The sequence below is a fragment of the Megalobrama amblycephala genome, linkage group LG9 (assembly GCF_018812025.1).
Source record: "Megalobrama amblycephala isolate DHTTF-2021 linkage group LG9, ASM1881202v1, whole genome shotgun sequence".
NCBI lineage: Eukaryota > Metazoa > Chordata > Actinopteri > Cypriniformes > Xenocyprididae > Megalobrama > Megalobrama amblycephala.
This window is the reverse complement of record NC_063052.1, coordinates 15,742,302-15,769,902: the sequence shown is the minus strand read 5'-3', so window position 1 is coordinate 15,769,902 and position 27,601 is coordinate 15,742,302. Positions and strand designations below refer to the sequence as shown.

General features: G+C 36.1%; 2 protein-coding genes across 2 annotated transcripts in view; one reads left to right on the top strand and one right to left on the bottom strand.

Moving 5' to 3' along the window:
- The first annotated feature begins 2,051 nt into the window (after nt 1-2,051).
- LOC125275134 lies at nt 2,052-7,425 on the top strand. Its single transcript, XM_048201830.1, has 9 exons — nt 2,052-2,071; nt 2,255-2,312; nt 2,952-3,013; nt 3,232-3,514; nt 3,863-3,996; nt 4,091-4,123; nt 5,863-6,142; nt 6,316-6,452; nt 6,564-7,425. Exons 2-9 carry the CDS (start codon nt 2,302-2,304, stop codon nt 6,566-6,568), a joined length of 945 nt encoding a protein of 314 aa, XP_048057787.1. The 5' UTR covers nt 2,052-2,071; nt 2,255-2,301; the 3' UTR covers nt 6,569-7,425.
- Nucleotides 7,426-12,425: 5,000 nt separating this feature from the next.
- The window catches only part of LOC125275126 (exostosin-1c), a 64,570-nt gene continuing 49,394 nt past the window's right edge, over nt 12,426-27,601 (bottom strand). The window contains 11 exon segments of the mRNA XM_048201814.1: nt 12,426-12,906; nt 13,839-13,993; nt 13,996-14,009; nt 14,167-14,327; nt 15,095-15,181; nt 15,295-15,390; nt 15,599-15,717; nt 16,357-16,489; nt 16,766-16,885; nt 18,809-18,916; nt 21,513-21,606. Of these exon segments, the coding sequence (XP_048057771.1) occupies nt 12,721-12,906; nt 13,839-13,993; nt 13,996-14,009; nt 14,167-14,327; nt 15,095-15,181; nt 15,295-15,390; nt 15,599-15,717; nt 16,357-16,489; nt 16,766-16,885; nt 18,809-18,916; nt 21,513-21,606 (1,273 nt within the window). The 3' untranslated portion in view covers nt 12,426-12,720.

The window sequence follows — 27,601 nt, the reverse complement described above, 5'->3', positions numbered from 1 at the left end:
TTATGTTCACAGAGCTGCCCTGTGGCGTAAGACAGACCAATTGTTTGTATGTTATGGGTCCCCTAAGAGAGGGGGCCCAGCGTCTAAGCAGAGGATGAGCAAGTGGGTGGTCAAGGCCATTTCTCTTGCGTACAAAGCAGCCGGACAACCATGTCCTTTGGTGGTCCGGGTTCATTCTACAAGGGGTATGGCGGCCTCTAAGGCCCTGGTGTCAGGAGTTCCCATGTCGGATATTTGTGATGCAGCTGGATGGTCATCCCAGCACACTTTTATTAGATTTTACAATCTAGATATTAACTCCACTCCAGGTTCAGCGGTACTGTCAACAAGATAACAGACATGTATTTGGCTGTACGGCCTAGCGTTCCCATCACGTCGTTTCGACGTAGCGTCGATAGCTGCGTAATGAGACTTTCCTGACACGTTCTGCTCATGTTGACCAACACAACAGACTTGGTACAACCAGTCATTCTACAGACAGAATACCACCACAGCCAAGTGCAGGTGGAAGCAAACCTGACCAAGAGGATCACAGACCAGCTGCTACAGCATCTAGTCAGCACAGTACACACCTAAAGGGACTGTGTGTCACAGAGTTGCATTCTGCAGTACTTTTATCTTAATGTTGTTATTTCAGGTGACAACTTGACTCCTGCACCCATCGACTGGTGCCGCTAGATGCCAGCCTACAAACACTCTGAAAAAAACAACCAATATATGGAAGCCGGAAATGTCCAAAAGTGGCCCTCAGGACTGATTTGAATTTGTCCCAAGGGGCCAGGGGAGGACTGTAAGACTTGATTTTCCTGCTAGACAAAAACAGAGATCAAGTGCCCTGCAATAAAGCAAAAACTGCAATATAGTGCCCTGCAATAAAGCATTAAAACTTATCTGGAGAGAATATCTCAAAGGAATAGCATAGGACAACGCCTTGCCCACACAAGATCTACAGGATGCAAATCGCCCCAAACCCCGTCCGTTATTTCAAGACAGGTCAAACTAGAGAGCCCCATGAAAGGAGCATGTTAGCACATCATGGGACTTTTGAGTTTGTCTGTTGTTGAATTAGCAAGTTGCAGTATCGTAACTAAGAAAACTGTATTTTTGTATGAACAAGCATGTGGCGGTTTGACTCAAATGCATTAGTAAACTCTGCACCCTCTGACTAAGAATCATAAACTGGTGAATTTATGTCCGTGAGAATGCAGTTGGCAAATGTGAATTCTCTGAGCGATGATGGGTCAGTAATAAACGAATAATTGAAAATATGGGATACCCAGAATAATGAAGTATCTAAATTAATACATAACAAATGATTAATTTCTAATTGGAAACACAACCTAAGAGTAATAATCATTTGAAATTGGAGTTAGATTAAACGAGTGAAATTAAGTGAACTTCACAGAGGAACTGAAAAGGCATACACGCGTTAACCTTCACCCAGGCCATCGGATTCTGTTTTTGGGCCAATAGGGGGTTCCTTACAAAAGCGATTTACATCATACAATTACCAGGTGATAATCATTTACCTTATAACCCTTTCAGTGAGATGCACAATATACAGTGGGCACAATTTAGTAGTAATTACTTAAAATATAATTTATAATTGTGCAAATACAGAAAGCACAAATTGTGCATTCTGTTATGTTAAAAAAGCAAATATATGGTAGAAGACAAGAATACTGAAAGTACAAGTGTAAAATCTATCCATGAGACAAGAAATCCGACAGTCGACATATAAATATTGACATAACACAAGAAAAAATATGTAACGGACACTTTCTGTAGATGCAATAATGGAATATTGTGTTTTTATGTGGTTCTTGAAATAAAGTTAACTTTGGCCACATATATTAAATCTTTTTATTTAATGGAGAAAACAAATCACATTTACTAGGGCTGTCTCAATATCAGCTTACAAAAATGGAGACTCTTTTGTAATAGGTCAGTTTAATATTGATTTTTCAGATATGACATAAGACTTTGGTTGGGAGGGCCTTAATTCAACAATAAATAGAGCATCATTTCTGAGCACAATATTATTCAACTAGACTCTCTTCACAGACTGCTGGTATGTATTAATATTCATATCTATGTTTAATAGCACATTTTTGCTTTGAAATGTTTTGACAGGGCATAGTATTCCTTATATGAACAATATATTGGATAAATAATAAATAAAGCAATTGTTTATAAACAAATATTAATAATGCCATTTATTTATTTTATAAAAACACAATATTTTATTTAAAAGCAGATAAGTGCTGAATTGTGAAGGTCTTCTGTGAGATTGATACATTGATGAATTCCAGGTGAGTTGAATGTTTATGCACTCTCTACACCAGGGTAATGTTATAATTGGAATGAAAAAAAGGTAATTTGTTGAATACAGTTTTTACATAAATTTGGTATAATTTTCACTAGTGATAAATTTGCAAAACTCTTTGTACAAAACTCTAAACCAATCACATTAAGTATACTAAATGAAACCTGGGTGTAGAGTTACATTTAAGCTATTTTAAGGTATGAATAATTAGCAAGCTTTGATGGCAATTAAAATATCAGCTGCCCACACAAACATGCTCTTATTTTTAGTGTATTTTACAAAAATATTGTATACAAAAATTATATTAAACAATATTCTTCTCTAATAACCTTTTATTTATATATAAAATAAAAAATATTAGAAAAAAAAAAAAAAAAAACTTTTTAGATTTTTTTCATTAATATTAGTTATATAAGAGCAAACTCAGCAAAGGCATTTAAAATCCAAAAACGGAGGCAGGTTAGTCACATTACACTGATTTTACTGTAAATCATGGGGCTCTTCTATACTTTTACTTTATTACAATAGCAATGCATGTGTTTCCTTGTTTACATGGGATTGAGAAATTGAAAATTATTCTTTTATATGTTGAGATGAGGTGATGTGTTGTTGTGTCTTATATCAGGATGGCCATCAGTGTGATTTTGTTTCTAACACTTACTGGGCTGTGCGTCACTGATTCCAAAGGTACATTTAGAATAATACAAGTAAAAATTACAGGATTTAAAAATCTGTAACCATTGTGTATCATTACATATCAATCAGATTAATGTATTAATATCATAGTCTGAAAAATGGTAATTGAACCATTTTAATTATTTTTATTTATTTATATTTGTTAATTTTTTTATTGCTTTGAACCTGTCTTATCAGTTTTTTAATCAATTTCATATCATATTGAACAGAGAATCTTGCTCTTCATGCCAAGGTTGTGCAGTCCTCCACATACAACCCACAGGGAGTTGCTCAACATGCAGTAGATGGAAACAGAAACTCAGATGCCAATAAGGGCTCATGCACTCACACTAATCCTGAGTTTAATCCATGGTGGAGAGTTGACCTTGGAAATGTATACAGTGTAAGCAACATTACCATCACTAATCGTCAAGACTGTTGCAAAGAGCGGCTTAAAGGAGCTCAGATTCGTATTGGTAACAGTCTGGACAACAACGGAAACAACAATGCACTGTAAGAAATGTTTAAATTGTTCTGTCATATTCCCCTGTTTATGATGCTCAATCTGGTTTAATAAAACAAAATTGAACCTCCTCCACAAACCAACCACTCAGAGAGCCACAGCCATGGAGATGTACTTTACTTCAACATATTTTATCCAGACTGTGATTAGACATTTGTAAGTTTTAGACCATTGTTTCTTGTAGCAATGTAATATAAAACATGAACAATAATTTATATTGTGAAGAGTGCTGTACAAAACCATTTGATTTCAATAGAGTTTAATTGAATTTGTTAGACATCCATTGTGTTGCGAAGCCTCTGGTTTTCATTTTAACACTGTTCTTTATGTATTTGCAGGGTTGCAACTGTTCTCACTGTTCTTGGTGGCACAGAAACATTTTCATTTGAGCCTGTTAATGGCCGATATGTCAACATTTTTTTACCTGGGAACAATGAAATCCTTACTCTGTGTGAAGTCGAGGTGTTTGCAGGTAAGGGACAGATAGAGAAGAAAACTCTGTGATAGGATTTACTTATGTACTTATTAATGTTTGTGTATAACTGTTATAACTCTTTTATTAACAGATAAGTACACACCACCGCACATTTGTAATCCAAGTAAGTGTTCTTCATTACTTTCTGTTGTTGTCAGTAAAACATATATAATATTCTTACTGAACATTCAGAAACCAATAAAGGATAATGTACATCAAGACAGTTTTTATCACAAAATAAACCAATAAATAATTCTGGACACAAATTTTTTAAATATTTTATTTCCTCAAAATATTTTAATAGCTCATTTGTAACAAATGCAAAGCTTTTGTGAAAAAAAATTTACCTAGCAAAACAAACGAACAAGTTCAGATTAAGACAAACATTTAAGGGATAAAGTACAGTCAGGTACACCAAATAAATAATTACATGGACATATTGAATTGAGATTAAATTCTTGCCTGTTTATTATCTTTAAAATCCATTACAAAAACAATAGTGTATAATAGTGTACAAAAACAATCATTCAGGCGAACACTACAGTACTCTTAAGGTGCAATATGTAATATTTTTGCAGTAAAATATCCAAAAACCACTAGACCAGTGTTATATATTTTGTTCACTTGAGTACTTACAATATCCCAAATGTTTCCAACTATTTGTAAATCGTGAGAAAATTGCAATTTTAACCAAGGCTCTGGGACTTGTGAGGAGTCACCTGTCAATTGCGTCATACCCGCATTAACCCTCAGTCTGCCTCGGTTTCCGGTTTTATTTTGTAGAAACCATGGAAACACCAAAGACGCTTTAATATATTACACGTTTTAATAGACAAGGGAACTGTCACAGTTGGTAGCAAACACCAGGCGAAACGAAGGAGAGTAGATGAATACAGGCTTTAATGAAGGCATGTAGAAATTGTGAACGGACGAGGAATGAGGGTGAACACAGGGCTTAAATACAGGAAGCAAACAAAGGGAACTTAACAAGGTGATGAGATAATTAGACACAGGTGAATCTAGGTCACAGGGGAAGCACAGAAACATGAGGATTTGTAATAGGAACAACTGTTTTGATATATTTATAGACAGAAAACGAATTATTGTTATATAGCTAAACATGTTTAGTCTTATTGTTTAAATCTAATTTTCTAAATCTATTGTTTAAACAAAATCTATTGTTTATTGTTTAAACAATAAACATGGTACTTTTTTTGCGAGTACCATGCTTTACCATATGCCTCAGAGAAAAACACAATTCGTTCAGCTCCCACAACACTCGGTCCTGCTCTGCTTCATACAACAGTAACGTTAATAATCGCATCCATGAACATGATTTCTTCTCGAGTCCTATCCCTATTCTTTTACACCGTCCGTTGAGGTGAAGACCACATGTCCGAAGATTCCGCTCTCAAACTTGGCGTCATCACGCTACGCCTTTGTTTTGAATAGGCCTGTAGCGACCTCTAGAAGACAAAATTATTACATACTGCACCTTTAATACTAAAAATACTTCAATACAATGAATAACTATAACAGAGAATCACCAGTTGTATTTGTATGAATCGAGAGAGAGCGAGTCCGCAGTGTGACACAAGAAGCATCAGAGAAAGACTGGCTTCAGAAACCCAGATGAACTGTCTGTTATACAGCATTACTATTGATGACTGTCATTATATGGAAATATCAGAGCTCAGAATGTCACGACTGACCAATCAGAGTCAAGCATTTCAGAGAGTCATGTAATAATCATTTGGATTACATGGCTTAGCATTATTTTGCCCATTATATTGGGATCATACTTTAGCACATTAAAGTAAATAAATAAAAAAAAGTTATTGTTTAGCATTTCATTTTAAACAGGGAATCTTGCTCTTGGAGCCACAGCTGTCCAGTCTACCACATACCCTCAATCAGGACCCCAAAATGCTGTTGATGGCAACAGGAATTCAATTTTCAGTCGACTATCATGCAGTGCAACTAATGCAGACAGGAACCCCTGGTGGAGAGTTGACTTATTGGAAGTCTACAAGATAACCAGAGTTAGCATTACTAATCGTGGAGATTGTTGTCCAGAGAGAATAAATGGTGCTCAGATCCGTATCGGCAACAGCCTGGAAAATAATGGCAACAATAATCAGCTGTAAGTATTGTCTGTCTCTTGATACTTAAATAGTTAAAATGATTGAAAAAGATCATATAGATTTGAAAAAATCCTTTTAATACACACTTGCCTTTGACAGAAGTATATTTAATATGCTTCATGTCGTTTTGATACACCCCTCTCTATTTCTCTGTTACTGTGTTTCTTCACAGGGCTGCGACTGTTGTGTCCATCCCACTTGGAGAGACACAGACAATTGAGTTTAAGCCTGTTAGGGGGCGATATGTCAACATTTTTATACCTGGTCGCAATGAATATCTCACACTGTGTGAGGTTGAGGTGTTTTCAGGTGAGTGACAAAAGGAGAGAGACATGGTGTGTAGACATTTGTACTATATGTACTGTTTATACTATTTCTAGGTTCCCTTAATGTTTTTTTTTGTTCTGTTTTCATTGCCAGATTAAGTGGAATGAGATGATGTTACACCACAGTCAACTGATCCTTTAAGCAAAATACCAAAATACCGTGTTCTGAGAAATACTATTACACTTTTTTCATTGCTTTTATTTTACCAATGTACCGCTTATCCTTAAGATAAAAGATAATTTTCAGTGCACATTCAGTAAAGGTTTGAAATGGTTTTTAAAATTCACCTGATTCTTAACCCCAGTTTGATCCAGGGGGGTATGCATTTACCCAGCTTTGTTTATCTTTGTTTCTCTTTCCTACATTAATAAATTACTTAAGCATTGCATGTTGTATTTCATGTTTCTGGCTCATTTGGATACTTACAATGAGGAGGAGGTTTAGTGTTATATAGTTACCCATCTAGAGTTGAGGAGCAGGTAACAAAGTAAAGAAGAATTACATTTTTCAAAAAACTAAAAATAAAAAAAGATGACATTGAGAGAACGAGAGAACGAGTCAAACCCTCTTTCCCAGAATCAACAACACAACCATCAATTCAACCAGTATTAACTTTTAATTTTCTGTTATGAAGAGTAAAAAAAAATGCACAAAAGTAAAACAACAATCATAACAGAAATATCATTATAAACAATAATAATAATGAAAATAGGGGTGAAAGCTTCAGGTGAGAGCCTTGCCAAAATAACAAACAAAAAAATGAACTAATCCAGAAATCTCTCTAAATTAACTGGAGAAAATGAATCCAGAAAAATAATTTACATAACACTTCCCTCTCTCCCAGTTTAACCATAAACAGGAGAAATCAGGATTGCAAACAAAAATTGCACCCTCCATCTACATTCCCCAAAACAAGAAAGAAATAAAGATGCAGAAGAAACAACCTATTTACAACATAAATATCAAAAAGAATAAAACATGATCAACACATTTAATTATCTTTCTATTAACAAACAGTGCGTCAGACAGACGTATACAGACGTAACTGTGTAACACAACTGTAAGGACCACCCGTCAGTCCAACGGCAGATTCTGATGGCCTGGGCCAGTGTCCCTGTGAAGTTCACTTAAGTTTTAGAATTTAGTTTAAATTTTAGCTTAGATGCCCGCTTAATCTGACTCCAATTTCAAATGATTATTACTCTTCGATCGTGTTTCTAATTAGGAATTAATTATTGGTCATGTATTAATTTAGTTATTTGATTGTTCTGGATATCCCATACTTTTGATTATTCATTCAATATGACTAGTTAAGTTTATTATTAAGTTTATTTTTTTTTTTTTTTAAGTTTTCAGTTTCACAGCACTGTTTTGTCCAACTGCACATTTCACACACAGAGGACTCCAGCGAGAGATTTTGTTCCTTGTTATCTTTGGGTTTATGATTTTTTCACAAGTTAACGTGACCATATGCTTATTTTCAGTGTTGCAACGTTGTTACAGCAAAGCAAATAAACATGTAGCTGGACATTCTTTAGCTCAGAATTTCAATTTATAGTCCCCTGTTGAGTACCCAAATAAAATTTGGATGATGTTATTCCAATTTAGGGTTAATCTCTTGTTGCTTAGGCAAACAAGGAGATCTTTAAAGTTAAAGCAAGGGATAGCATTCCTCATCTACGCTGCTGCTATCATGTCCCTGAAACAATGTGGTTGTCTAATTCTCCAGCCCCTCCAGATTTCAATCCCCTGTCTTAAATCTGGATATGCCGACCCATTCTACAGTACACAATGTCTATATAAGATGTGTCTATCTTTCCCTCAACACTTCTAAAAAGCAAATAAAAATTGATTTACCATAACATCTGAAGAAAGTCAACATTTAGACACATGTCCCTGAAACAATCTACATGATCCCAGATGGGGAATAAGGGTCTTATCTAGAGAAACCATCGCTCGTTTTCTTAAAACTAAATAAAAAATTCTATAAGTTTTAACAATAAATGCTCATCTTGAACTAGCTCTCTTCTTCTTCTCTATTTGAATTCCAGCAGTGTAGACACTTCTAAGTGTATTACTGCCCTCCACAGGTCAAAGTTTGAACTAATTGTTATATACTTGCCCAGCGGTGATTCAGGAGAGGCAGGAAGTTCTAGAGGTTTGTTTCTTAGACTATCATTACTGTCTCTGAACATACTAATGTACTGCAGTACATCATGCTTTTACTTTTTCTTTTTATTTGGATGATGTTATTCCAATTTAGGGTTAATCTCTTGTTGCATAGGCAAACAACAGATCTTTAAAGGTAAAGCAAGGGATAGCATTCCTCATCTACGTTGCTGCTTTCATGTCCCTGAAACAATGTGGTTGTCTAATTCTCCAGCCCCTCCAGATTTAGGTCTCCGGTCTTAAATCTGGGTATGCCGACCCATTCTACAAAATGTCTATATGAGATGCGTCTATCTTCCCCTCAACACTTATAAAAGGCAAATAAAAATTGAAAGAGAAGAAGATCAAACCTCTTGCTTGTTGCAAATACCAATTTTCTGCTGAAAAGACACTCGACAACTCGAGATGCGAGATCACGTATTATTAAGTTTATTATCTCATCTACGCTGCTGCTATCATGTCCCTGAAACAATGTGGTTGTCTAATTCAGTGGTTCTCAAACCTGTCGTGGGGACCCCCCACCACTGCACATTTTGCATGTCACCCTCATCTAACACACCTGATTCAAGTCATCAGCTAATTAGTAGAGACGGCAAGAGTTGAATTGGGTGTGTTAGATGAGGGAGAAATGCAAAATGTGCAGTGGTGGGGGGTCCCCAAGGACAGGTTTGAGAACCACTGGTCTAATTCTCCAGCCCCTCCGGATTTCAGTCTCCTGTCTTAAATCTGGATATGCCGACCCATTCTACAAAATGTGTCTATATGGGATGTGTCCATCTTTCCCTCAACACTTCTAAAAGACAAATAAAAATTGACTTACCATAACATCTGAAGAAAGAGAAGAAGATCAAACCTCTTGCTTGTTGCAAATACCAATTTTCTGCTGAAAAGACACTCGACAACTTGAGATGTGAGATCACGTCGGGGTCACCATTTTGTAAGGACCACCCGTCAGCCCAACGGTGGATTCTGATGGCCTGGGCCAGCGCCCCTGTGAAGTTCACTTAAGTTTTAGAATTTAGTTTAAAGTTTAGATTAGATGCCCACTTAATCTGACTCCAATTTCAAATGATTATTACTCTTAGATCGTGTTTCTAATTAGCAATTAATTATTGGTCATGTATTAATTTAGGTATTTGATTGTTCTGGATATCCCATACTTTCGATTTTTCATTCAATATGACTAGTTGTTTATTATTAAGTTTATTATTAAGTTTTGTCCAGCTGCACATTTCACACACAAAGGACTCCAGTGAGAGATTTTGTTCTTTGTTATCTTTGGGTTTATCCAATCACAAGATGTTTTCACAAGTTAATGTGACCATTTGCTTATTATCAGTGTTGCAATGTTGTTGCAGCAAAGCAAATAAACATGTAGCTGGACATTCTTTACCTCAGCATTTTAATTTACAGTCCTCTGTTGAGTACCCGAATAAAATGTGGATGATGTTATTCCAATTTAGGGTTAATCTCTTGTTGCGTAGGCAAAAAAGGAGATCTTTAAAGTTAAAGCAAGGGATAGCATTCCTCATCTACGCTGCTGCTATCATGTCCCTGAAACAATGTGGTTGTCTAATTCTCCAGTCCCTCCAGATTTCAGTCTCCGGTCTTAAATCGGAGTATGCCGACCCATTCTACAAAATGTGTCTATATGGGATGCGTCTATCTTTCCCTCAACACTTCTAAAAGGCAAATAAATATTGACTTTCCACAACAGCTGAAGAAAGAGAAGATCAAACCTCTTGCTTGTTGCAAATCCCAATTTTCTGCTGAAAAGACACTCGCCAACTCAAGATGGGAGATCACGTCGGGGTCACCACTTTGTAAGAACCACCCGTCAGCCTGATGGCAGATTCTGACGGCCTGGGCGAAGGTATAATGTGTGTACTGTATGTCTTTTCAGTGCCCCTGTGAAGTTCACTTAAAGGATTAGTTCACTTTTAAATTAAAATTTCCTGATAATTTACTCACCTCCATGTCATCCAAGACGTTCATGTATTTCTTTCTTCAGTCGAAATGAAATTAAGGTTTTTGATGAAAACATTCAAGGATTTTTCTCCATATAGTGGACTTCAATGGTACCCAAATGGTTGAAGGTCAAAATTATAGTTTCATTGCAGCTTCAAAGCGTTCTACATGATCCCAGACGAGGAATAAGGGTCTTATCTAGAGAAACCATCGCTCATTTTCTTAAAACTAAATAAAAAAATTCTATAAGTTTTAACAATAAATGCTCATCTTGAACTAGCTCTCTTCTTCTTCTCTATTTGAATTCCAGCAGTGTAGACACTTCTAACTGTATTACTGCCCTCCACAGGGCAAAGTTTGAACTAATTGTTATATACTTGCCCAGCGGTGATTCAGGAGAGGCAGGAAGTTCTAGAGCAGTGTTTCTCAACCCTGGTCCTGGAGGACCCCCAACACTGCACATTTTGAAAGTCTCCTCTGTCTGACACACTAATTTCAGGTAGTGGAGTTTCTTCTAATGAGCTGATGAGTTGAATCAGGTGTGTTTAATTAGGGAGAAAGACAAAACCTGCAGTGTTGGGGGTCCTTCAGGACCAGGGTTGAGAAACACTGTTCTAGAGGTTTGTTTCTTAGACTATCATTACTGTCTCTGAACATACTAATGTACTGCAGTACATCATGCTTTTACTTTTTCTTTCCTTTAAATATTTTTTTTAAACACAACCATGGGTGAACCAACTGTGGATTGAATCCATGAACTCTAAGATTTCTACTATTGTAACATTATAAATGTGTTTACTTTTTTTTGGTTTACGTTCACTTTTGATCAATTTTGATGTATCCTTGTTGAATAAAAGTATAAATTCCTTTTTTAACAGAACGTTAGGCAGAAGAACCAGGAGATGAAGGTGCTAATGGACCAGATGAGGAACCTCCTGTGGGACGTCAATGTCATGCTCACCATGCAGAATGACAGTGGTATGCTTCCTAATATCTGACCATCTTCTGTCAACCCTCAGTCTTCTCACATGAATAGAAGCAGACAGCAGACTGCCTTTAGTTCACTGCTCGTTCATCTCAAATGAGATCAGACTCAGCTGCTCTTTGTGGTCCTGCCTCATTTACAGTGTTGAATCCCAATGCTCTGATTAATAACTGCTTCATCAAAGCACTGAATTAGCATCAGTTTGAGCAACAGGATGTAGCCATGCTGTCAAAGCCATGCTGATGATGTTGACATGACTAGTGCTTACACTATGTTTTTTTTCAGTAATGCGTTTCACACTTACCAATTACCGATTCATACCATTAACTCTCGAGTTGGAGAACTTTTTTGAACAATGCATTAGAAACATCTGGAAAAGTCATTTGCCTGTGCATCAGTAAGGATATACTTCCCATATACTTTTTTTTTTTTTTTTTTAGTTATATTTATCAGCTTTTTGTGCCTTTATTTTGGAGAGGACAGTAGAGAGCAGGCAGGAAAACATTGGGCAGAGAAAGGGGGACAGGAATGGCAAAGGACCTCGAGATGGGAATCGAACTCGGGTCGCTGTGAACGCATTTGCACCATATGTCGGCGCACCAACCACTTGGCTATTGGTGCCGACCTTTCCCATATACTTTAATATAATTTTTATTCTAATAACCTTAATTCAACTTTAAAATATCTGAAAAAGTTTAAGTATACAAAATACCTGATTTCTTGATGTTGAAAAGAGCAATGCCCATGTTATTGGTTAACTACCCATTTTGGATAGTAGCTTTAGGAAAGACCAAAATAAAAGATAGTTTTTACAAATTGATCCACACAGTTTGTATTTTGGAATTATTTTATTGGTCATGTAATTACCACTTCAGTTGCTTGGCGACTCGCTGTCTTGTGTTAGTCCACAGCATCTTAACACTACAAACTCCTCCAGTGAAACAGCAGCTGGAATGATTGACAGATCTGCAATGTTTTCTCATCCATGAAGCTGTCAGTCATTTATTGAGAACTGGTCATAAGAGGCAAACCCCTTTCTTGTCCACCGACTGGCCATCACAAGCTAGCAGCCAGTAGCGGATGGGTAGAGATAAGTCAGTATCATTATGTGACCCGTCTCCGCTTGGCTCAGACACGCTCCAGGTCTTTGTACCTCTTGCGCAGGACAGACACATGGTCCTTAAAGAGCACAGGGTCCAGGCGAAACTGAGAGTGCATTAGAGGCATGTAACCAAACCAGCTCGCAAAGGTGTTGACACACTCCTGCCTCTGGGTAAAGTGCTCAGGGTTCGCCCATGGCGCCATCTTAGTGCCCTGAGAAGGGGACAGAAAATAAGATGTAAAAAATACATCAGATTTAGGCTAAGTCTACACTAATCTGGATACATTTGAAAACAAAACTCTCTGATTTAGCCTACCGTCATTAAAGGATTAGTCCACTTTTAAATAAACTTTTCCTGATAATTTACTCACACATGTCTTTCTTTCGTCAGTCGAAATGAAATTAAGGTTTTTGATGAAAACATTCCAGGATTTTTCTCCATATAGTGGACTTCACTGGCCTCCAAACAGTTGAAGTCAAAATTACAGTTTCAGTGCAGCTTCAAAGGGCTTTAAATGATACCAGACGAGGAATAAGGATCTTATCTAGAGAAACCATCAGTCATTTTCAAAAAACTGTATATGCTTTATGAACACAAAATAATGCCTTGAACGTACTTCCGGTTTCCGCATTCTTCAAAACGCTTACGCTGTATGTCCTACGCCTTCCCAATTCAACTTATGAAAAAAACTAAACTGGCACCGCGTTCGTTCCGTAAGTAGAATAGGAAAGGCGTAGGACATACATCGTAAGCGTTTTAAAGAATGCGGAAACCGGAAGTACGTTCAAGGCATTATTTTGTGTTTATAAAGAATAAACAGTTGTATTTTTTTTCAAACCGAAGTGGACTAATCCTTTAAGGTGTTTTTTAATGTTTTAAGTGTGGATGAGAAACCTTTGGAAAATTAAGACTTTGTAAAAAGGGCATAATACAGCCTCTTTAAGAATCAAGTGTATATAAACTTTTGAACTGGTTAATTTGTGTAAATTCAGTTATACTGAAGACAGTACTAAATAAAAAAATGACATGCAATTTTTATGATCTCTTTTTATTGTTAAAATGATTAGTATCTAGCTTGCTCTGCAAAGGCTGTGTACACTTATGAGCAGAACTGTAAGTACACAATGTTTACTCTAGCCTTACCTGCAGGGTCGGCATCTCTTTGTACTGTTTCCTCTGCGCCACTTTAATCGGTGGCAGGTGCGTCACAGAGGAGACCAGGAAATTCATCAGGATATCCTCACAGTTAGAGGTGCGATCCACCAGCGCACGCAGAGAGGAGGGCAGGTAGTGAGAGAAAGGTGATGGTAGTACCTGCGAGACGCAGAAGCATCAGCACATAATCAACAACACTATCTCCACTGATCACATGACAGAGCCTGATGAAGTGTAAGAGATGTCGACACGTTGTGTCTTGATATTGTGTCTTGATATTTCGTTGTGTCAGGATATGTCAGCTGCGGCCAATTACCTGTGATAAAACGCTGCTCCGGTGAGGACGATGGAGTACTCGTTGGTCCATTTAGAGGTGTAGCCCCAGGCTTTTTTTACAGGGTCCCAGAAATGGCTTCTGGGAGGGTAGCCAACAATCCTTTCGGGAAAACTCCGCCACACATGGAAAGCAAAATTGATCTGGAAGAGTCAGATTAGAAAGGAAAAACATGAATTAGCTATTTCACATGTCTAACCAGTGTAATCTGAATTCACACCATAAAGTTGTCTTTAACTGTACCACTGTAAGAAATGTAATTGTTTTGACGTCACCATTATGGTGATTAGTGTTTCATTTGCATGGGATCTTGGACCTTGTTTATTCACATTCAAATTTCTGTCAGAAGTGTTACAAATGAAAACATTTGTTAAGATGATGACAAGCTAGAATATAAAACAAGCTAATTGGCTAATTTTCTTGAATATGAAGATTTTATTTTAGTAGTATTTAAGCATGAAGATGTACCAATAACTTATTTCAAATTCCTAACTGTTTGTAGATCTTTCACAACAGAAATTCGTCTTTGAAAAACGTGTCATCATCTTGCAACAGAAGATTGTTTTTCTTAATAATGCACAGACAAAAAAAACACAACAATGGTGACACTCAACAAAAAGATAATCTCTGAACATTACAAAATAAACTGCTAAAAGTGAACCAAAACTAAGTTCAGCAGTTCAGATAAAACATGTCAAAAACAGTAAAACCACTTTTTTTTTTTTACTTAAAAACTTGACTAAAATTAAAGTTGCAGTCTGTAAGTTTTGCCTCTTTGTTGCCATCTCTGTTTGAAACATGCAATTGCAGTTACATACAAGAGAATTCCTACTGTGAAAATATTGCAATTATTAACCTGGAATATAGTGTAAAATTTTGAACAGTGTGCGAGATGAAGAGGCAGACTCACCTCGCTGGTCAACAGCACGGTGTCTTCATCCAGGCTCAAAACAGCCTCCGTCTCAATAGCTGCATGTGGCAGGAAACGGCTGCTCGTCTGCGAACACAAAAGGTGGCAGAGAAAAGAGCTGAGCGAGACACGAGGTGGAGAGAACAAGATCTCGCCAGAGCTCAGACACGACTCGACTGCGCTCTCACTTCAATACTCACTTTCCTTCTGCCATCTGTGACGATAAGGGGCACTGGCATAGGCGGCCATTTACTCCGGTGAGGGGGCGGCTTCTCACTGTTCCACAGGATGATGATCTAACAAGAAACCCAAACAAGAACACACACTATCACTATCACAGCATGCGCACCAAACTGGCTGATATGTTCCTGTTGGCTTTTGACTGTGTCCAACTACTTAATTGATGTGGATCTGCTTTAATATCACTGAGCAAATGTTCTTCATTAGTGGTGCAATTGGAAGAAAGTTCTACTTTAAGTTTGTGAAGATCCATATATTACTGACCTGTGAGCAATATTTTGATTTGGAGACGACCTGAAGGAGCTTCATGATTGGCTGAGACTGGGAGACCAGAGGTGAGGTGGCATGAATTACAGCAGTGAACTCCTGACCTGGGCTGATCCCTACATCAGCAGGGTAAAGAGAGTGAGCATCCTTGCATTTAGAACACTTTGGCTGCATCCGAAATCACATACTTCCCGACTATATAGTAGGTGAAAAACAGTATGTGACAAAAGAAGTATGTCTGAATTCACAGTACTCATAAAAGTATGCTGATGACCTACTACTTCTGGTAAGATTCTGAAGTGTGCATACGATGGACACTTTACTATCTCATGAGGCCACGAGAGAGGATTTGAGGAATGACAGTGAAGCGACGCAACTGGTCACATGATAATGACAACATGGTGAATGTGATTACATTCATGCTACACACGTTCATACTATACTGAACATACATTTAAATTAAGTACTTGTTCAAACAAATTAACTACTCAAGACAGTATGCAATTTCAGATGCAGCCTATGCATACTATATGCATACTAGATGACTGCTAGTTGACATGTAGTTGCAAAGTAACTTATAGTTAGTGGACTATTAAAATAAAGTGTTACTGAAATTGCTAGTAAATTTTACAAATAATTACAAAGATGTGGCGAGTAACACATTGCATCAAACATGAAATTTTTGAGTAATAGTATTTTCAATAATATTTGTTTATTTACAAAACCTTGAAAAATCATTTACAGCACATGCTTACCAAGGTTGAAGTAATAGAAGGGGTAGTGCGCCAGGTGCGTGGAGTATTCGGGCAGAACCAGCAGCCCTCCAGGTAAGGCATTCCACATGAATTTATTTCTGGAGATGTGTGAGTACACTCTGTCCTTTATGATCTGACAGAAGTCAAAACAGTAGCATTACATATACAATCACATCAAATTAAAACAGTTTTCAGAATGATCACTTCCACCTGTCGGCCAGCAGGGGGCGAAGTTAAGCCATACTTTTGTGCAAAATTCACATTTCAAACAACCAATTAACCTAAGGGCAGGGGACTAAGTATGTGCTAATGATGTATGGCATCCTGTGCTGGTTTAATTTCCCCTGTCAGACCTTCCTCTCTGTCAGACGCACCGCTGTATACACATCTAAGATGACCCAGCTCTCACCTCCAGTGTGGTGAGTACAATCTTATCCACGGAGGAGAAGTACGCCTCCCAGAGCATCTGTGTTCGCTGTCTCAGAGCCAGCACCCTGTCAATGCCCACCGCCCGCACTGTAGACGGGACCTGAGGGAACAGAGTGACAGAACTAAATGATGTAAGTCCAAAACCTCAGCGTCGAGTTTCTACCTGTCGACCACCTCCACAAACTCTCTCAGACACAAATGTGCTGCAGTGACAAAAGTGTGCTGCACTGAAACTATTTAATCTCAACAGTATTTTACCTGAGTTTTAATTAAGTGTTTTTTAAAAACCTTTTATTACACCACATCCAGACCAACCAGATTCCAGCAACAAGCAATTTTATAAATATTTTGGGCTGGCTTTTTTTTTTTTTATTAATTAATTAAGAAAACCAAAATTATTACAAGATGGCATTTCATTTACAAGCAACTTCTCAACAATATAACAAATCGACGCTGGCAAGCATATGGAACGGTGTCAATCAACAGTTGGCCGGCAACATTTTCATGAATCCTAACAAAGCAAAATTTTGAGAACATGAACATCAACAAACACTGCTGCATCGCCACGAAAGTTTGAGCTTTGCCAATATAAATATTCAAGCACAAGAAGACGTGAAAAGGAACTCAATTCATTACTCGCACGCTGTTTGGGAAGTTTTCGAGTCGAGAAAACCGAATCACAGACAGTACGCGATACTGAATTGAGCTCTCTTTCATATCTTCTTGAATAGACATTTTCAAAGAAAAATATGTCAAATGCCATGACATAATGGCAAGTATCCTTATACAAAACGCTTGTGTATCAGTATATTTGATCTGTGCATCAGTTCTTAAAGTGACAGCAGCCTAATGTTCCTGCCGCTGTATGTGTCCTTAATGTTAATCAAACAACAAAAGACAAAGACTCATCGCTTTGCTTTTGTAACTTTAATAAGGATTTATCTGTTTCATGGCTGGTAAAAAATATTTATGGCCTGTAAATTTTCTTAAGTCACCAGCCATTGGGAGGTGTGGCCCTGAGTATAAATTAAAAAAAAAGAGGAAAAAGAAAAAAAGAAAATAAAACCTTCTAAAGCCTTCAAAAAACCTTCTTAAACCTTCACAAAAACAACCATATCAAAGAATATATCACAAATTATTATAAGAGATTATATTATCAACTAAATTCATCAAAATCCCAACTTTTTTTATTTTTAGATAGATATTTTACCAAATAGTTCTTAAAGACTAATGTCTCGCATAATAAAATAATTATATAAATTAATATTTCTTGTCATTTTTATTTATTTATTTATTCATGAATTAAAGTAGCTGTGTATCAGGCTAATGTACAACTATGAAGTGCAAAAATGCTAATTCACATCAGGGTTCTGATCATCTTGTCACAATATATATATTTTAAATATTCTGTATCAATAGTTAGTTAGTTAAAATTAATGCAATATCTAACATGAAATAGTCTAACAATAAACAATAGTTTTACAGCATATGCTAATACATTTTTCTATGTGAATATATAGTAAAGTGTAATTTATTCCTGTGATATCAAAGCTGAATTTTCAGCATCATTACTCCAGTCTTCAGTGTCACATGATCCTTCAGAAATCATTCTAATATTCTGATTTGCTGCTCAAGAAACATTTATGATTATTATGAATATTGAAAACAGTTCAAAATTTTGTGGAAACCATCATACATTTTATTTTTCAGTATTCTTTGATGGATATTAAGTTCAAAATAACAGCATTTATTTAAAATAGAATCTTTTTTAACGTCATGAATGTCATTGTTAGTTCATGACATTTAATGCACTGATGAAAAGTTTACCAAACATTCATGTCACAAAGCACCAAGACTATTTAAGTAAACTGCAAAAAGGTGATAAAATAGGTGAAAGTCACATAATCTAAGAACACACATACATTCAAATAAAACCTTCATGTTAAAAAAGGTGCTTTTAATTAGCAGCTTTTCCCATCCTTATGTTCCCTTTGCAGGAGAAAGATGTAGGAAGGGCTGTTACCTGTAGCAACAGTCTCTCGTCGCCCTCAACGACTGCCTGGTTCCACTGGATGACATCAGAAAAGGGTAACTCCCATCCGTTACTGAGTAACACCGGGATACAAGCGGCCTGTGAGGACAGAAAGTGCCACAGACTATAATTAGCTTCAGCACAAACAATTCATCTGCTGAAGAAAAAAACATGCACACACACACACACACACACACACACACACACACACACACACACACACACACACACACACACATAGTCCAAGTTCACCCCAAATGCACAGAAATATAGTGCATCTGAGTTTCCCCTTTAGGCAAGGTTATGAGATAGAATATATAGCATGTGATGAAAAGGCAGTTTGGATGTGTAAGAAGTCTCTGAGGGGCCTGTGCATGACTCACTGCTCCCATCCAGCACTTTTATCAGACACTCTGCCAGACAGATGTGTTAATTACCCCGTCTCCCTCCCCCCGAACAGGAGAGAAGCAGGGGTCCATGATTTATTGAAGTGGAGTTGCTCTCCATCCCTCTTGTTTACTATTCCATCTTGATATTGCTCTACTTTTCCTCCCAGATTCCTTGTTTGCCTTTTTTCGTCATTCAGCTGGTATTCTGGTCTTTTTAATTAAATCACAAGAGAGTGCAATCCTACGAACGGGTCAAGATCAAACAGAAGCGTGCAGCTGTGCTTTCATCCTAAACAGTGTTAGAGACACAACAAATCGCTTCAGGTGACTGATTGCTGCCTTGGCCTACTAAAGCCCACAGAGATGCAGGAGTTGGCCTTTGTTTCATGCTCTGACCAGCTCGGATCCCTCGCGGCACTGATCCGTTTGTGTGGCTGCTTGCACAGCTATTTTTCTGTGTCGAGGAATCAGCAGCAGATACAGAGAGAGAGAATGAGATTAGAAGTCTGGATGACGGGCTGGAGGATCTTCTGGAACAGCAGAATACTGTGGCATGTGGGAATTTACTGAGCTAAGACGTATTATTTAAATTGATGTATTTATGATCAATATACGTTTATAAAACAGATTGGATAAGCCAAGTTCGAAAACATTGTAAAATGCAACTGCGTATTATATTTTAATCTTTTTATTTTATTTTATTTTGTTTTATTTTATTTTATAGTTTAATTCTATTTCTATTTCATGTCACATTGCTTGTAAATAAATAGCCTACAGTTAGGATAATGAACTATTAATTGGTGTTCAATCTAATAACATTTAATAATAAATGTAACTTAATTAACACACACCTGTGACATTTATTTCATTATTTTATTTTGTTTTGTTTTGTTTTGTTTTGTTTTGTTTTGTTTTGTTTTGTTTTGTTTATTTTAATTGCCACATCGTTTGTAACCACAAAAAGCCTACAGCTAGGAAAATTATATTACGTTTATTCTGATAAATATTAATAATAAATTTAACCCATTATTAAACACAAACCTGTGACTGCATTTTTTTCTTTTAAGTTTTTTTAGGCTATTTTATTGTATTTTACTTTATTTTTATTATTTTATTTTATAGTTAATTCTATTTAAATTTTGTGCATTTTAATTTTTATTTAATTATGCACTAGAAGAAAAAAGGTATGTTGGGGAATACAAAAAATGCAATATAAGACATTTAAATAATTACAAAAAATGACATTGTTAATTGCATTAAAATATTTAGCCACTTAAAACAAAATGATCTAATTTATACCTTTAACAGGGTTAAATTCTGTAGCATAATTTTATTTTAACTGCCATGTTTGGGAAACATAAATAACCTACAGTTAGGATATATATAACTATATCAATTGGTGTTCAATTTGAAAACAATTAATATTAAATGTAACTTATTTAACATTACAACTTATTTAACACACACCTGTGACTGCATTTATTTTGTTTTATTTTATCACTCAAAATTCCAAGCTCTTATAGACAGATTAGACAGAAATAATATTTTTAGTATTAATGTTTTAAAATTTTAATGTTTTGAATTTTGACGTGAATTTGTATTGAAATCCTTTCTAAATGTGTTTTTTTAGATGCTGAATCTGCAAAAGGGATTGATGAGACAGCAGCATAATATTAATTACAGGAATATGGATATTAATCAAAATATAGCATTATGTCACATTCTGTTGGCTTGAGCTCAGAAATGTCCATTTGCCTACTGCTGAAAAAATTGTGACTGGATTCAGCAGTTTAATAAGGCCGGCACCTTTGATATTGAAAATGTTTTGGATCTAACATCCCAATTTTACCCCCCAGTTAGAAGCTACTTGGCCTGAAATGTTTGAGAACCTCTGTTCTAGAGCTTTCAGCAGCGCTAGTAATTGCCAGTTCTTTCTGCGGCTTTGGCTGCCTCCAAAGAAAAGAGATCCATGGAACTCAGACAGGGGCTTATATGGAGAAGAAGACAGAGGAGCGGAGAGAGCGAGAGCCGGGGAATCAGTGTGAGGGATGAGCCGCTGCCAAACTCAGCGTTCTGCGGATTCATCCATTCAGTGAGGGCACCTCCGCGAGCTTCCGGCCCTTTCACACACACCGGCAGGACGTCCAAGAATATACGCGCCTGGGAAGTTTTTCCACTCGATGGCTAATGTGCTGTTTATCTGGGAGACTCCGAGACCTGACTGTTTTCATAATCCACCAGACCTTCTCACATCTCTAAAAGGCTTGTGAAGCATTCAGTTTAAGCTCAATTTAAAAATGTTTTACCTGCAAAGACTCCAGGAAACGGAACGACCCCAAGCGCCGACCGCGAGGAACCAGACAGAAGGTGGAGTTGTGGAGCAGCTCTTGGTAGTCAAATCTATGAAGGAAAATGGGAAAGAATAAATTAAAGGATCAAATATGGCAAAGGTCACAGTGCTCTGGTTTTACTACAGGATCCAGATTTTACATTAATTGATCCAAAAGTGTTAAAAGTGTTTTACTTATTTTATTTATTTATAGTTATATTGTTTATTCTTATATATATATATATATATATATATATATATATATATATATATATTTGATTAAGTCTTTGTTTATAGTCTTATAGACTTAATTTAAGACTATAATTTATAGTCTTATAGACTTAATTTGTTTATAGTCTTATAGACATAATATAGGCTTATAGACTTAATTAAATCAAACAGTGCAATGTATTAATTAAAATGAACTGCACCGAATTATAAACATAAAAAGGCTGAACAGGACTTAATATACTCATACCATTCAAAAGTTTTCGGGCTGGTAAGATTGTTTAATGCTTTTTGCTCACCAAATCTGCATTTATTTGATCAAAAATACAGTAAAAATTGTGAAATATTTTTACAATGTAAATCAGCAGTTTTCTATGTGAATATATAGTAAACTGTAATTTATTCCTGTGATCAAAGCTGAATTTTCAGCATCATTACTCCAGTCTTCAGTGTCACATGATCCTTCAGAAATCATTATAATATGATGATTTGCTGCTCAACAAACATTTATGATAATTTATGTTGAAAACAGATCAATTTTTGTGTAATATAATATAATATAATATAATATAATATAATATAATATAATATATATATAATAATATAATATAATATAATATAATATAATATAAGATAAGATAATATAATATAATATAATGGTCATATGAGTGAAAGGAGTTTGAATATTTCCTAATCCAGTTCCCCCATTTCCTATTTCTTTTCTCTCTGTATGATCAAAGTGTCAAAGAAGCCGAAAGTAAAATAAAAAACACCAACATTAAGGAAACCTATTAGCCAATGCAAAGAGCAACCTTTGAAAGGCTGTTTAAAGAGAGGCTCTTTGAGACCCATACTGGCGCTACTCAAAATGCAGCCGCGCTAGAAGAGTGTTTTGATCCAAGCGAGCCGTCGTCTTTTCCTCAAGCTGTTGTCCCTGGCAACCATTTATGGTTTCTAAGAATACGCTGAATCCAGAAGCTTTGTGTGATTGCCACTGCTGGATGATAGGTGGGTAGAAAGCTGCGGCTGACCCACAGTGTGTTAATGAGTATGGAGATTGGGTATTGTACAACAGATCTGATCCCAGATAGATGTTCTGTCAGCACAGCAAGAGCCGCGCTGCCATCTGCCCTCCGCAGAAAAACATTTTATTGATGCGACCTAACATATTCAATATTAATTGTCTGCTGAAAGTCACAGGAAAGTGAAAAAAGTCCCTCAAGGGTTTTGTAAAGTAACTTTGGACATCAGTGTTATTGTTAACTAAAACTAAGCTGAAATAAAACCCTACATTTGTTCTTGTTTGAGAAGCAGTTTCACTCGGATATACGGCACAATAGGGAAGTCTGAAAAAAATAAGTTTAAGTACTAAAATTACTACAACTAAAATAAATTAAAGATAAATTAAAATATTTTGGAAAAAGTTGACAAAATGACAAAAACACAAAGCAGAAAAGCTAAAACTGAAAAGTTAAATAAATGCTAATTTAGGATAATTATAAATAATAGTAGTCTAATAGTAGTCTAGTCAACTTTATTTCTATGCTGCTTTATAAATTAGAGACTGTTTCAAAGCAGCTTTACAGGGATAAACAGGAAAATAATTATTCAAATCTGCTGTAAATCAGCTCTAAAAAGACAATAGTGTCTTTGTTCAGCTGAGGTCAGTTCAGTGTTATTAGCATATAAATAATACTAAAATTATACAATTGAGAGACTGCAAATGCAGGTGTAGCGCTGCTGAAATCTGTAGTTAGTGTTTATATCAATCTCCAGCTTGGTATATTCTCATTTTCAACATCATGTCATGTCAGTGAACTTCTCATCGACACATAAAAATGTTTTTCTTCTGGTGTTAGAACTCCGTGTGTCTGTGTGTGTAATTTGGCCCTTGCTGGATATCATTTGAGTGTCGTTTTTACTGTAAGAGCCTTCATTTTGTTTGGCTCCAGGTCAGCTCTGAACCGTTACAGCACTGAAAGAACCCAATGTTCCCCATCAGCCCCGCAGAACAAGCCCACGTCGCCTGGCCCTGAGTGAAACCTCCAACGGGAGTGTAAACACGCTTGTATGAAAGTGTCTCTATCTCTGTTTAGCAGGAGGGGTGTTGATTTCCCGGAGAGCCAGAGGAGGAAACACTGCGAACATACATCTCTCTTTGACCTCTGTTACATTTCAGTTTGTATCTTTGAGCATGCAAATAGAGCGCATTTTCACAAATAAATAAAAATGACATACAGCATTTGTATTAAATTTCTGCACAGAACCCATTAAAAAATACAGTTGGACTTTTTTTTCCGTAGTTTTTTCTGCACTTACTTTATTTTGTGATAATGACCGGCTGACTGTACGTCACATTTACACTCACAAATAAATTTCAGAAACAGAACTTTAAATTTAGGTCAGTGTTTTTTTTTTTCTGTTAGAGGTATATAAACCCAATTCATATATATTATATATATTAGTGCTGTCAAATCAATTAATCGCAAAAAATCATATATATTTTGCAATAAATTCTGCACACACACACATTGATATATATATATATATATATATATATATATATATATATATATTTTTTTTTTTTTTTTTTTTTTTTTTTTTACACATGCACGCACACACACACACACACACACACACATTATATTTAAACATAGCGCCTGTTTTACAATTTGTTTTGACGCTTTCGCAGATGTGAGCTCCAGGCCGTCAGCGGCCGTTCAGTGCTCGTGTACCCGCAGGGAACAGTTTCATCTCAGCCAGTTCTTTGGTAATTTGCCGCTGGCTCTTATGTTTAAACATGAGATATAATTCACTTGGGGTATTAAACTGGCAATCTTTGGTCTTATTAATCTATTACTTGTTCCAGATCAAAAAGATTTGGGTTAAGGGGAAAAGTAAGTTTAATAACTTTATATTTAGGCTTTAAATCCTGTACTAGAGCGCTACTTTTGTATGAATTATTTGCTTGTGTGTTTTATTTATTTGATTGTGATTATGTCTTTTATAATGGCTATTGTTGTTCATTTAAATATTATTTTTCAATAAATATTATTTTACATAAATAATATGCCATATTTAGTATTGAGAAAGGGTCTGTCAATAGTACCAGTAAAAGTTACATTATTATGCCATTAGATGGCGGCAAAGACTGTTTCTTTGAGTGAGTCAGAACAAGTAAGTTGTTTTAGCACTGTGGGAAATCTTCTTAACTTTTAAAAGGTGGACAAAAGATGTCCTCAGCGGACATTCCAACTGGATATAATATTATGGACATCGACCTGAGGAAGGAATGCTAAATCAGATGCAGGTAATACACTCGTTTAGTTGATCTCTCGCACACAATACCATAATACTCTATCTACAAAATACAAACTTCAATGAAGTGACTGAACATTTCCTTCATTTAGAATTAGTAATGGAGGCTTGGGTTCAACTGTTAAGACCCTAACCCTAACCCTTGAGATTTGAATCTATGGCAGAAGGAAGTAGTTCTGTACAACTAGCCAAATAACCAACGAGCATAAACTAGCCTGAAAAATGTGCACTGTTGTAAGCAGATGTTTTCAGCAGAGAATGTTCTGGTTGTTTACCCTGCAATCATCACAGCTCTTTATGCACTTGGCCGCTGTTAGAGGCTGGATTGTTAGTAGATGCTCTAATCTGCTCTTCTGTTTACTACCTGTTAAGAGAACTGCTGTTTATTAGCTAATGCATCAGTCGTCTCTGAGGGTGTGTGATGATGAAAAACAAGGCAGGGCTGGTTTATATGCACAGTGTGTTTTATAATGCTGCGTGTGGTTGTGTGCGGTAGCTTTGGCCCGCTGCCGTCCCCCACTGTGTGTGTTCTTCCTCTGTCTGCTCTAGAGTATTATAATGAAGCCATTTACTCACAAATAGTGGAACAAATAAATCATTTAGCAGTGTTTTGTTCTCCAAGAGCTAATAAACAGCATTCTCGCACCACGTGTGGAACACGACCAGTTCTGCTGGGATATCTTTGTGTGTTTGTTTCAATAGATGGTCATGGGACAACAAAATGATGTGGGAATGTGTGTGTATTATCAGGGATTTAATGCACAGTCTAGTCATAGTCCTAGACTAAATTTCAGTCTGTTTCTCACACAAAGCTGTCACGTGATTTTAGAAGCCTTGAATGTAGTACATGAGTCATACAAATGACTTTTACCTTTTTTTTTTTTTTTTTGTACTTTTTAGGGCTCAAAAGCATCTGTCCCCATGGGAAAGAGCAGCCAGGATGTGGAAGAAAATCACAAAGGTGAGTAAATGATACAAAATTATGTTAAAATAATGATAAAAAAATTGCTTTATTATAATTAATTTATATATAAGTAAATGATCAATAAGAAAATGATATAAGCAAAAACAGGAAGAAACTAAATATATACAGATATTTCATTCAATAAATACAGTCAGTTTTGTTCCTGCATGAATCAGTGTTTTTGAACAAATTAGTTGAGTGAATGATTCATTGACTCACTCATATAAACGGTCACTTGTTTAATTCCTGAATGAATCAGCATTTTTGAAGAAATAAGTTGAGCGAATGATTCAATGACTCACTCATGAAAACTTTCACTTGTTTTGATCCTGAATGAATCAGCATTTTTTAACGAATCGGTCGAGAGAATAATTCCATGACTCACTCATAAAAAGGGTCACTTTTTTTGATCCTGAATTAATCAGCATTTTTGAACAAATCAGTTGAGTGAATGATTTAATGACTCGCTCATATAAACAGTCACTTGTTTAATTCCTGAATGAATCAGCATTTTTTAACAAATCAGTTGAGAGAATAATTCAATGACTCACTCATATAAAGGGTCACTTGTTTTGATCCCGAATTAATCAGCATTTTTGAACAAATCAGTTGAGTGAATGATTTAATGACTCACTCATATAAACAGTCACTTGTTTAATTCCTGAATGAATCAGCATTTTTTAACAAATCAGTTGAGAGAATAATTCAATGACTCACTCATATAAAGGGTCACTTGTTTTGAATACGAATTAATCAGCATTTTTGAACAAATCAGTTGAGTGAATGATTTAATGACTCACTCATATAAACAGTCACTTGTTTAATTCCTGAATGAATCAGCATTTTTTAACAAATCAGTTGAGAGAATAATTCAATGACTCACTCATATAAAGGGTCACTTGTTTTGATCCCGAATTAATCAGCGTTTTTGAACAAATCAGTTGAGTGAATTATTTAATGACTCACTCATATAAACAGTCACTTGTTTAATTCCTGAATAATTCAGCGTTCTTGAACAAATCAGTAGAGTGAGTGATTCATTGACTCACTCAAAAATAGCCACTTGTTTTGTTCCTGAATGAATAATGCTAGTCACGCATCAGTTCGGATGTAGTACGTCCAGATTTCATCCATACTATACATATTTATAACATACTGTTTTAATGATCTCCAAGTAAGTTCTTATCAAATGTAGTATGCAAGTATGCATGCATACAATTTTGGACGCAGCTATAAAGCTGATCATTTGTTTTGTTCCTGCGTGAATTAGTGTTTTTGAACTAATTTTGTCAAATGACTCACTCGTAAAGATGGTCAGTTGTGATGATAAAATGGAATGTTCCATTTAACCAAGAAAAAAAAGAACATTTTGAATGTTCAGAGAGTATTCAGAAAAAAAAGTTTTCATAACCTAATGGGAACGTCAGCAAAACGTTCTTAGAACATATTTTTGTTAGCTGGGTAAACTCAGGCACATGCCACACTCAGTTAAGAATAGATGCCTGCAGGTGTGTGTCTGCTGCTATCTGTGCTCATATATAGCAGACTCTGTGTGT

What these genes read in the sequence shown, in the direction of transcription:
- LOC125275134 (XM_048201830.1), top strand. An exon ending in GTGCGTCACTGATTCCAAAG is followed by an intron (nt 3,014 to 3,231) that starts GTACATTTAGAA and finishes CATATTGAACAG; the next exon opens with AGAATCTTGCTCTTCATGCC. An exon ending in AATGGCAACAATAATCAGCT is followed by an intron (nt 6,143 to 6,315) that starts GTAAGTATTGTC and finishes GTTTCTTCACAG; the next exon opens with GGCTGCGACTGTTGTGTCCA.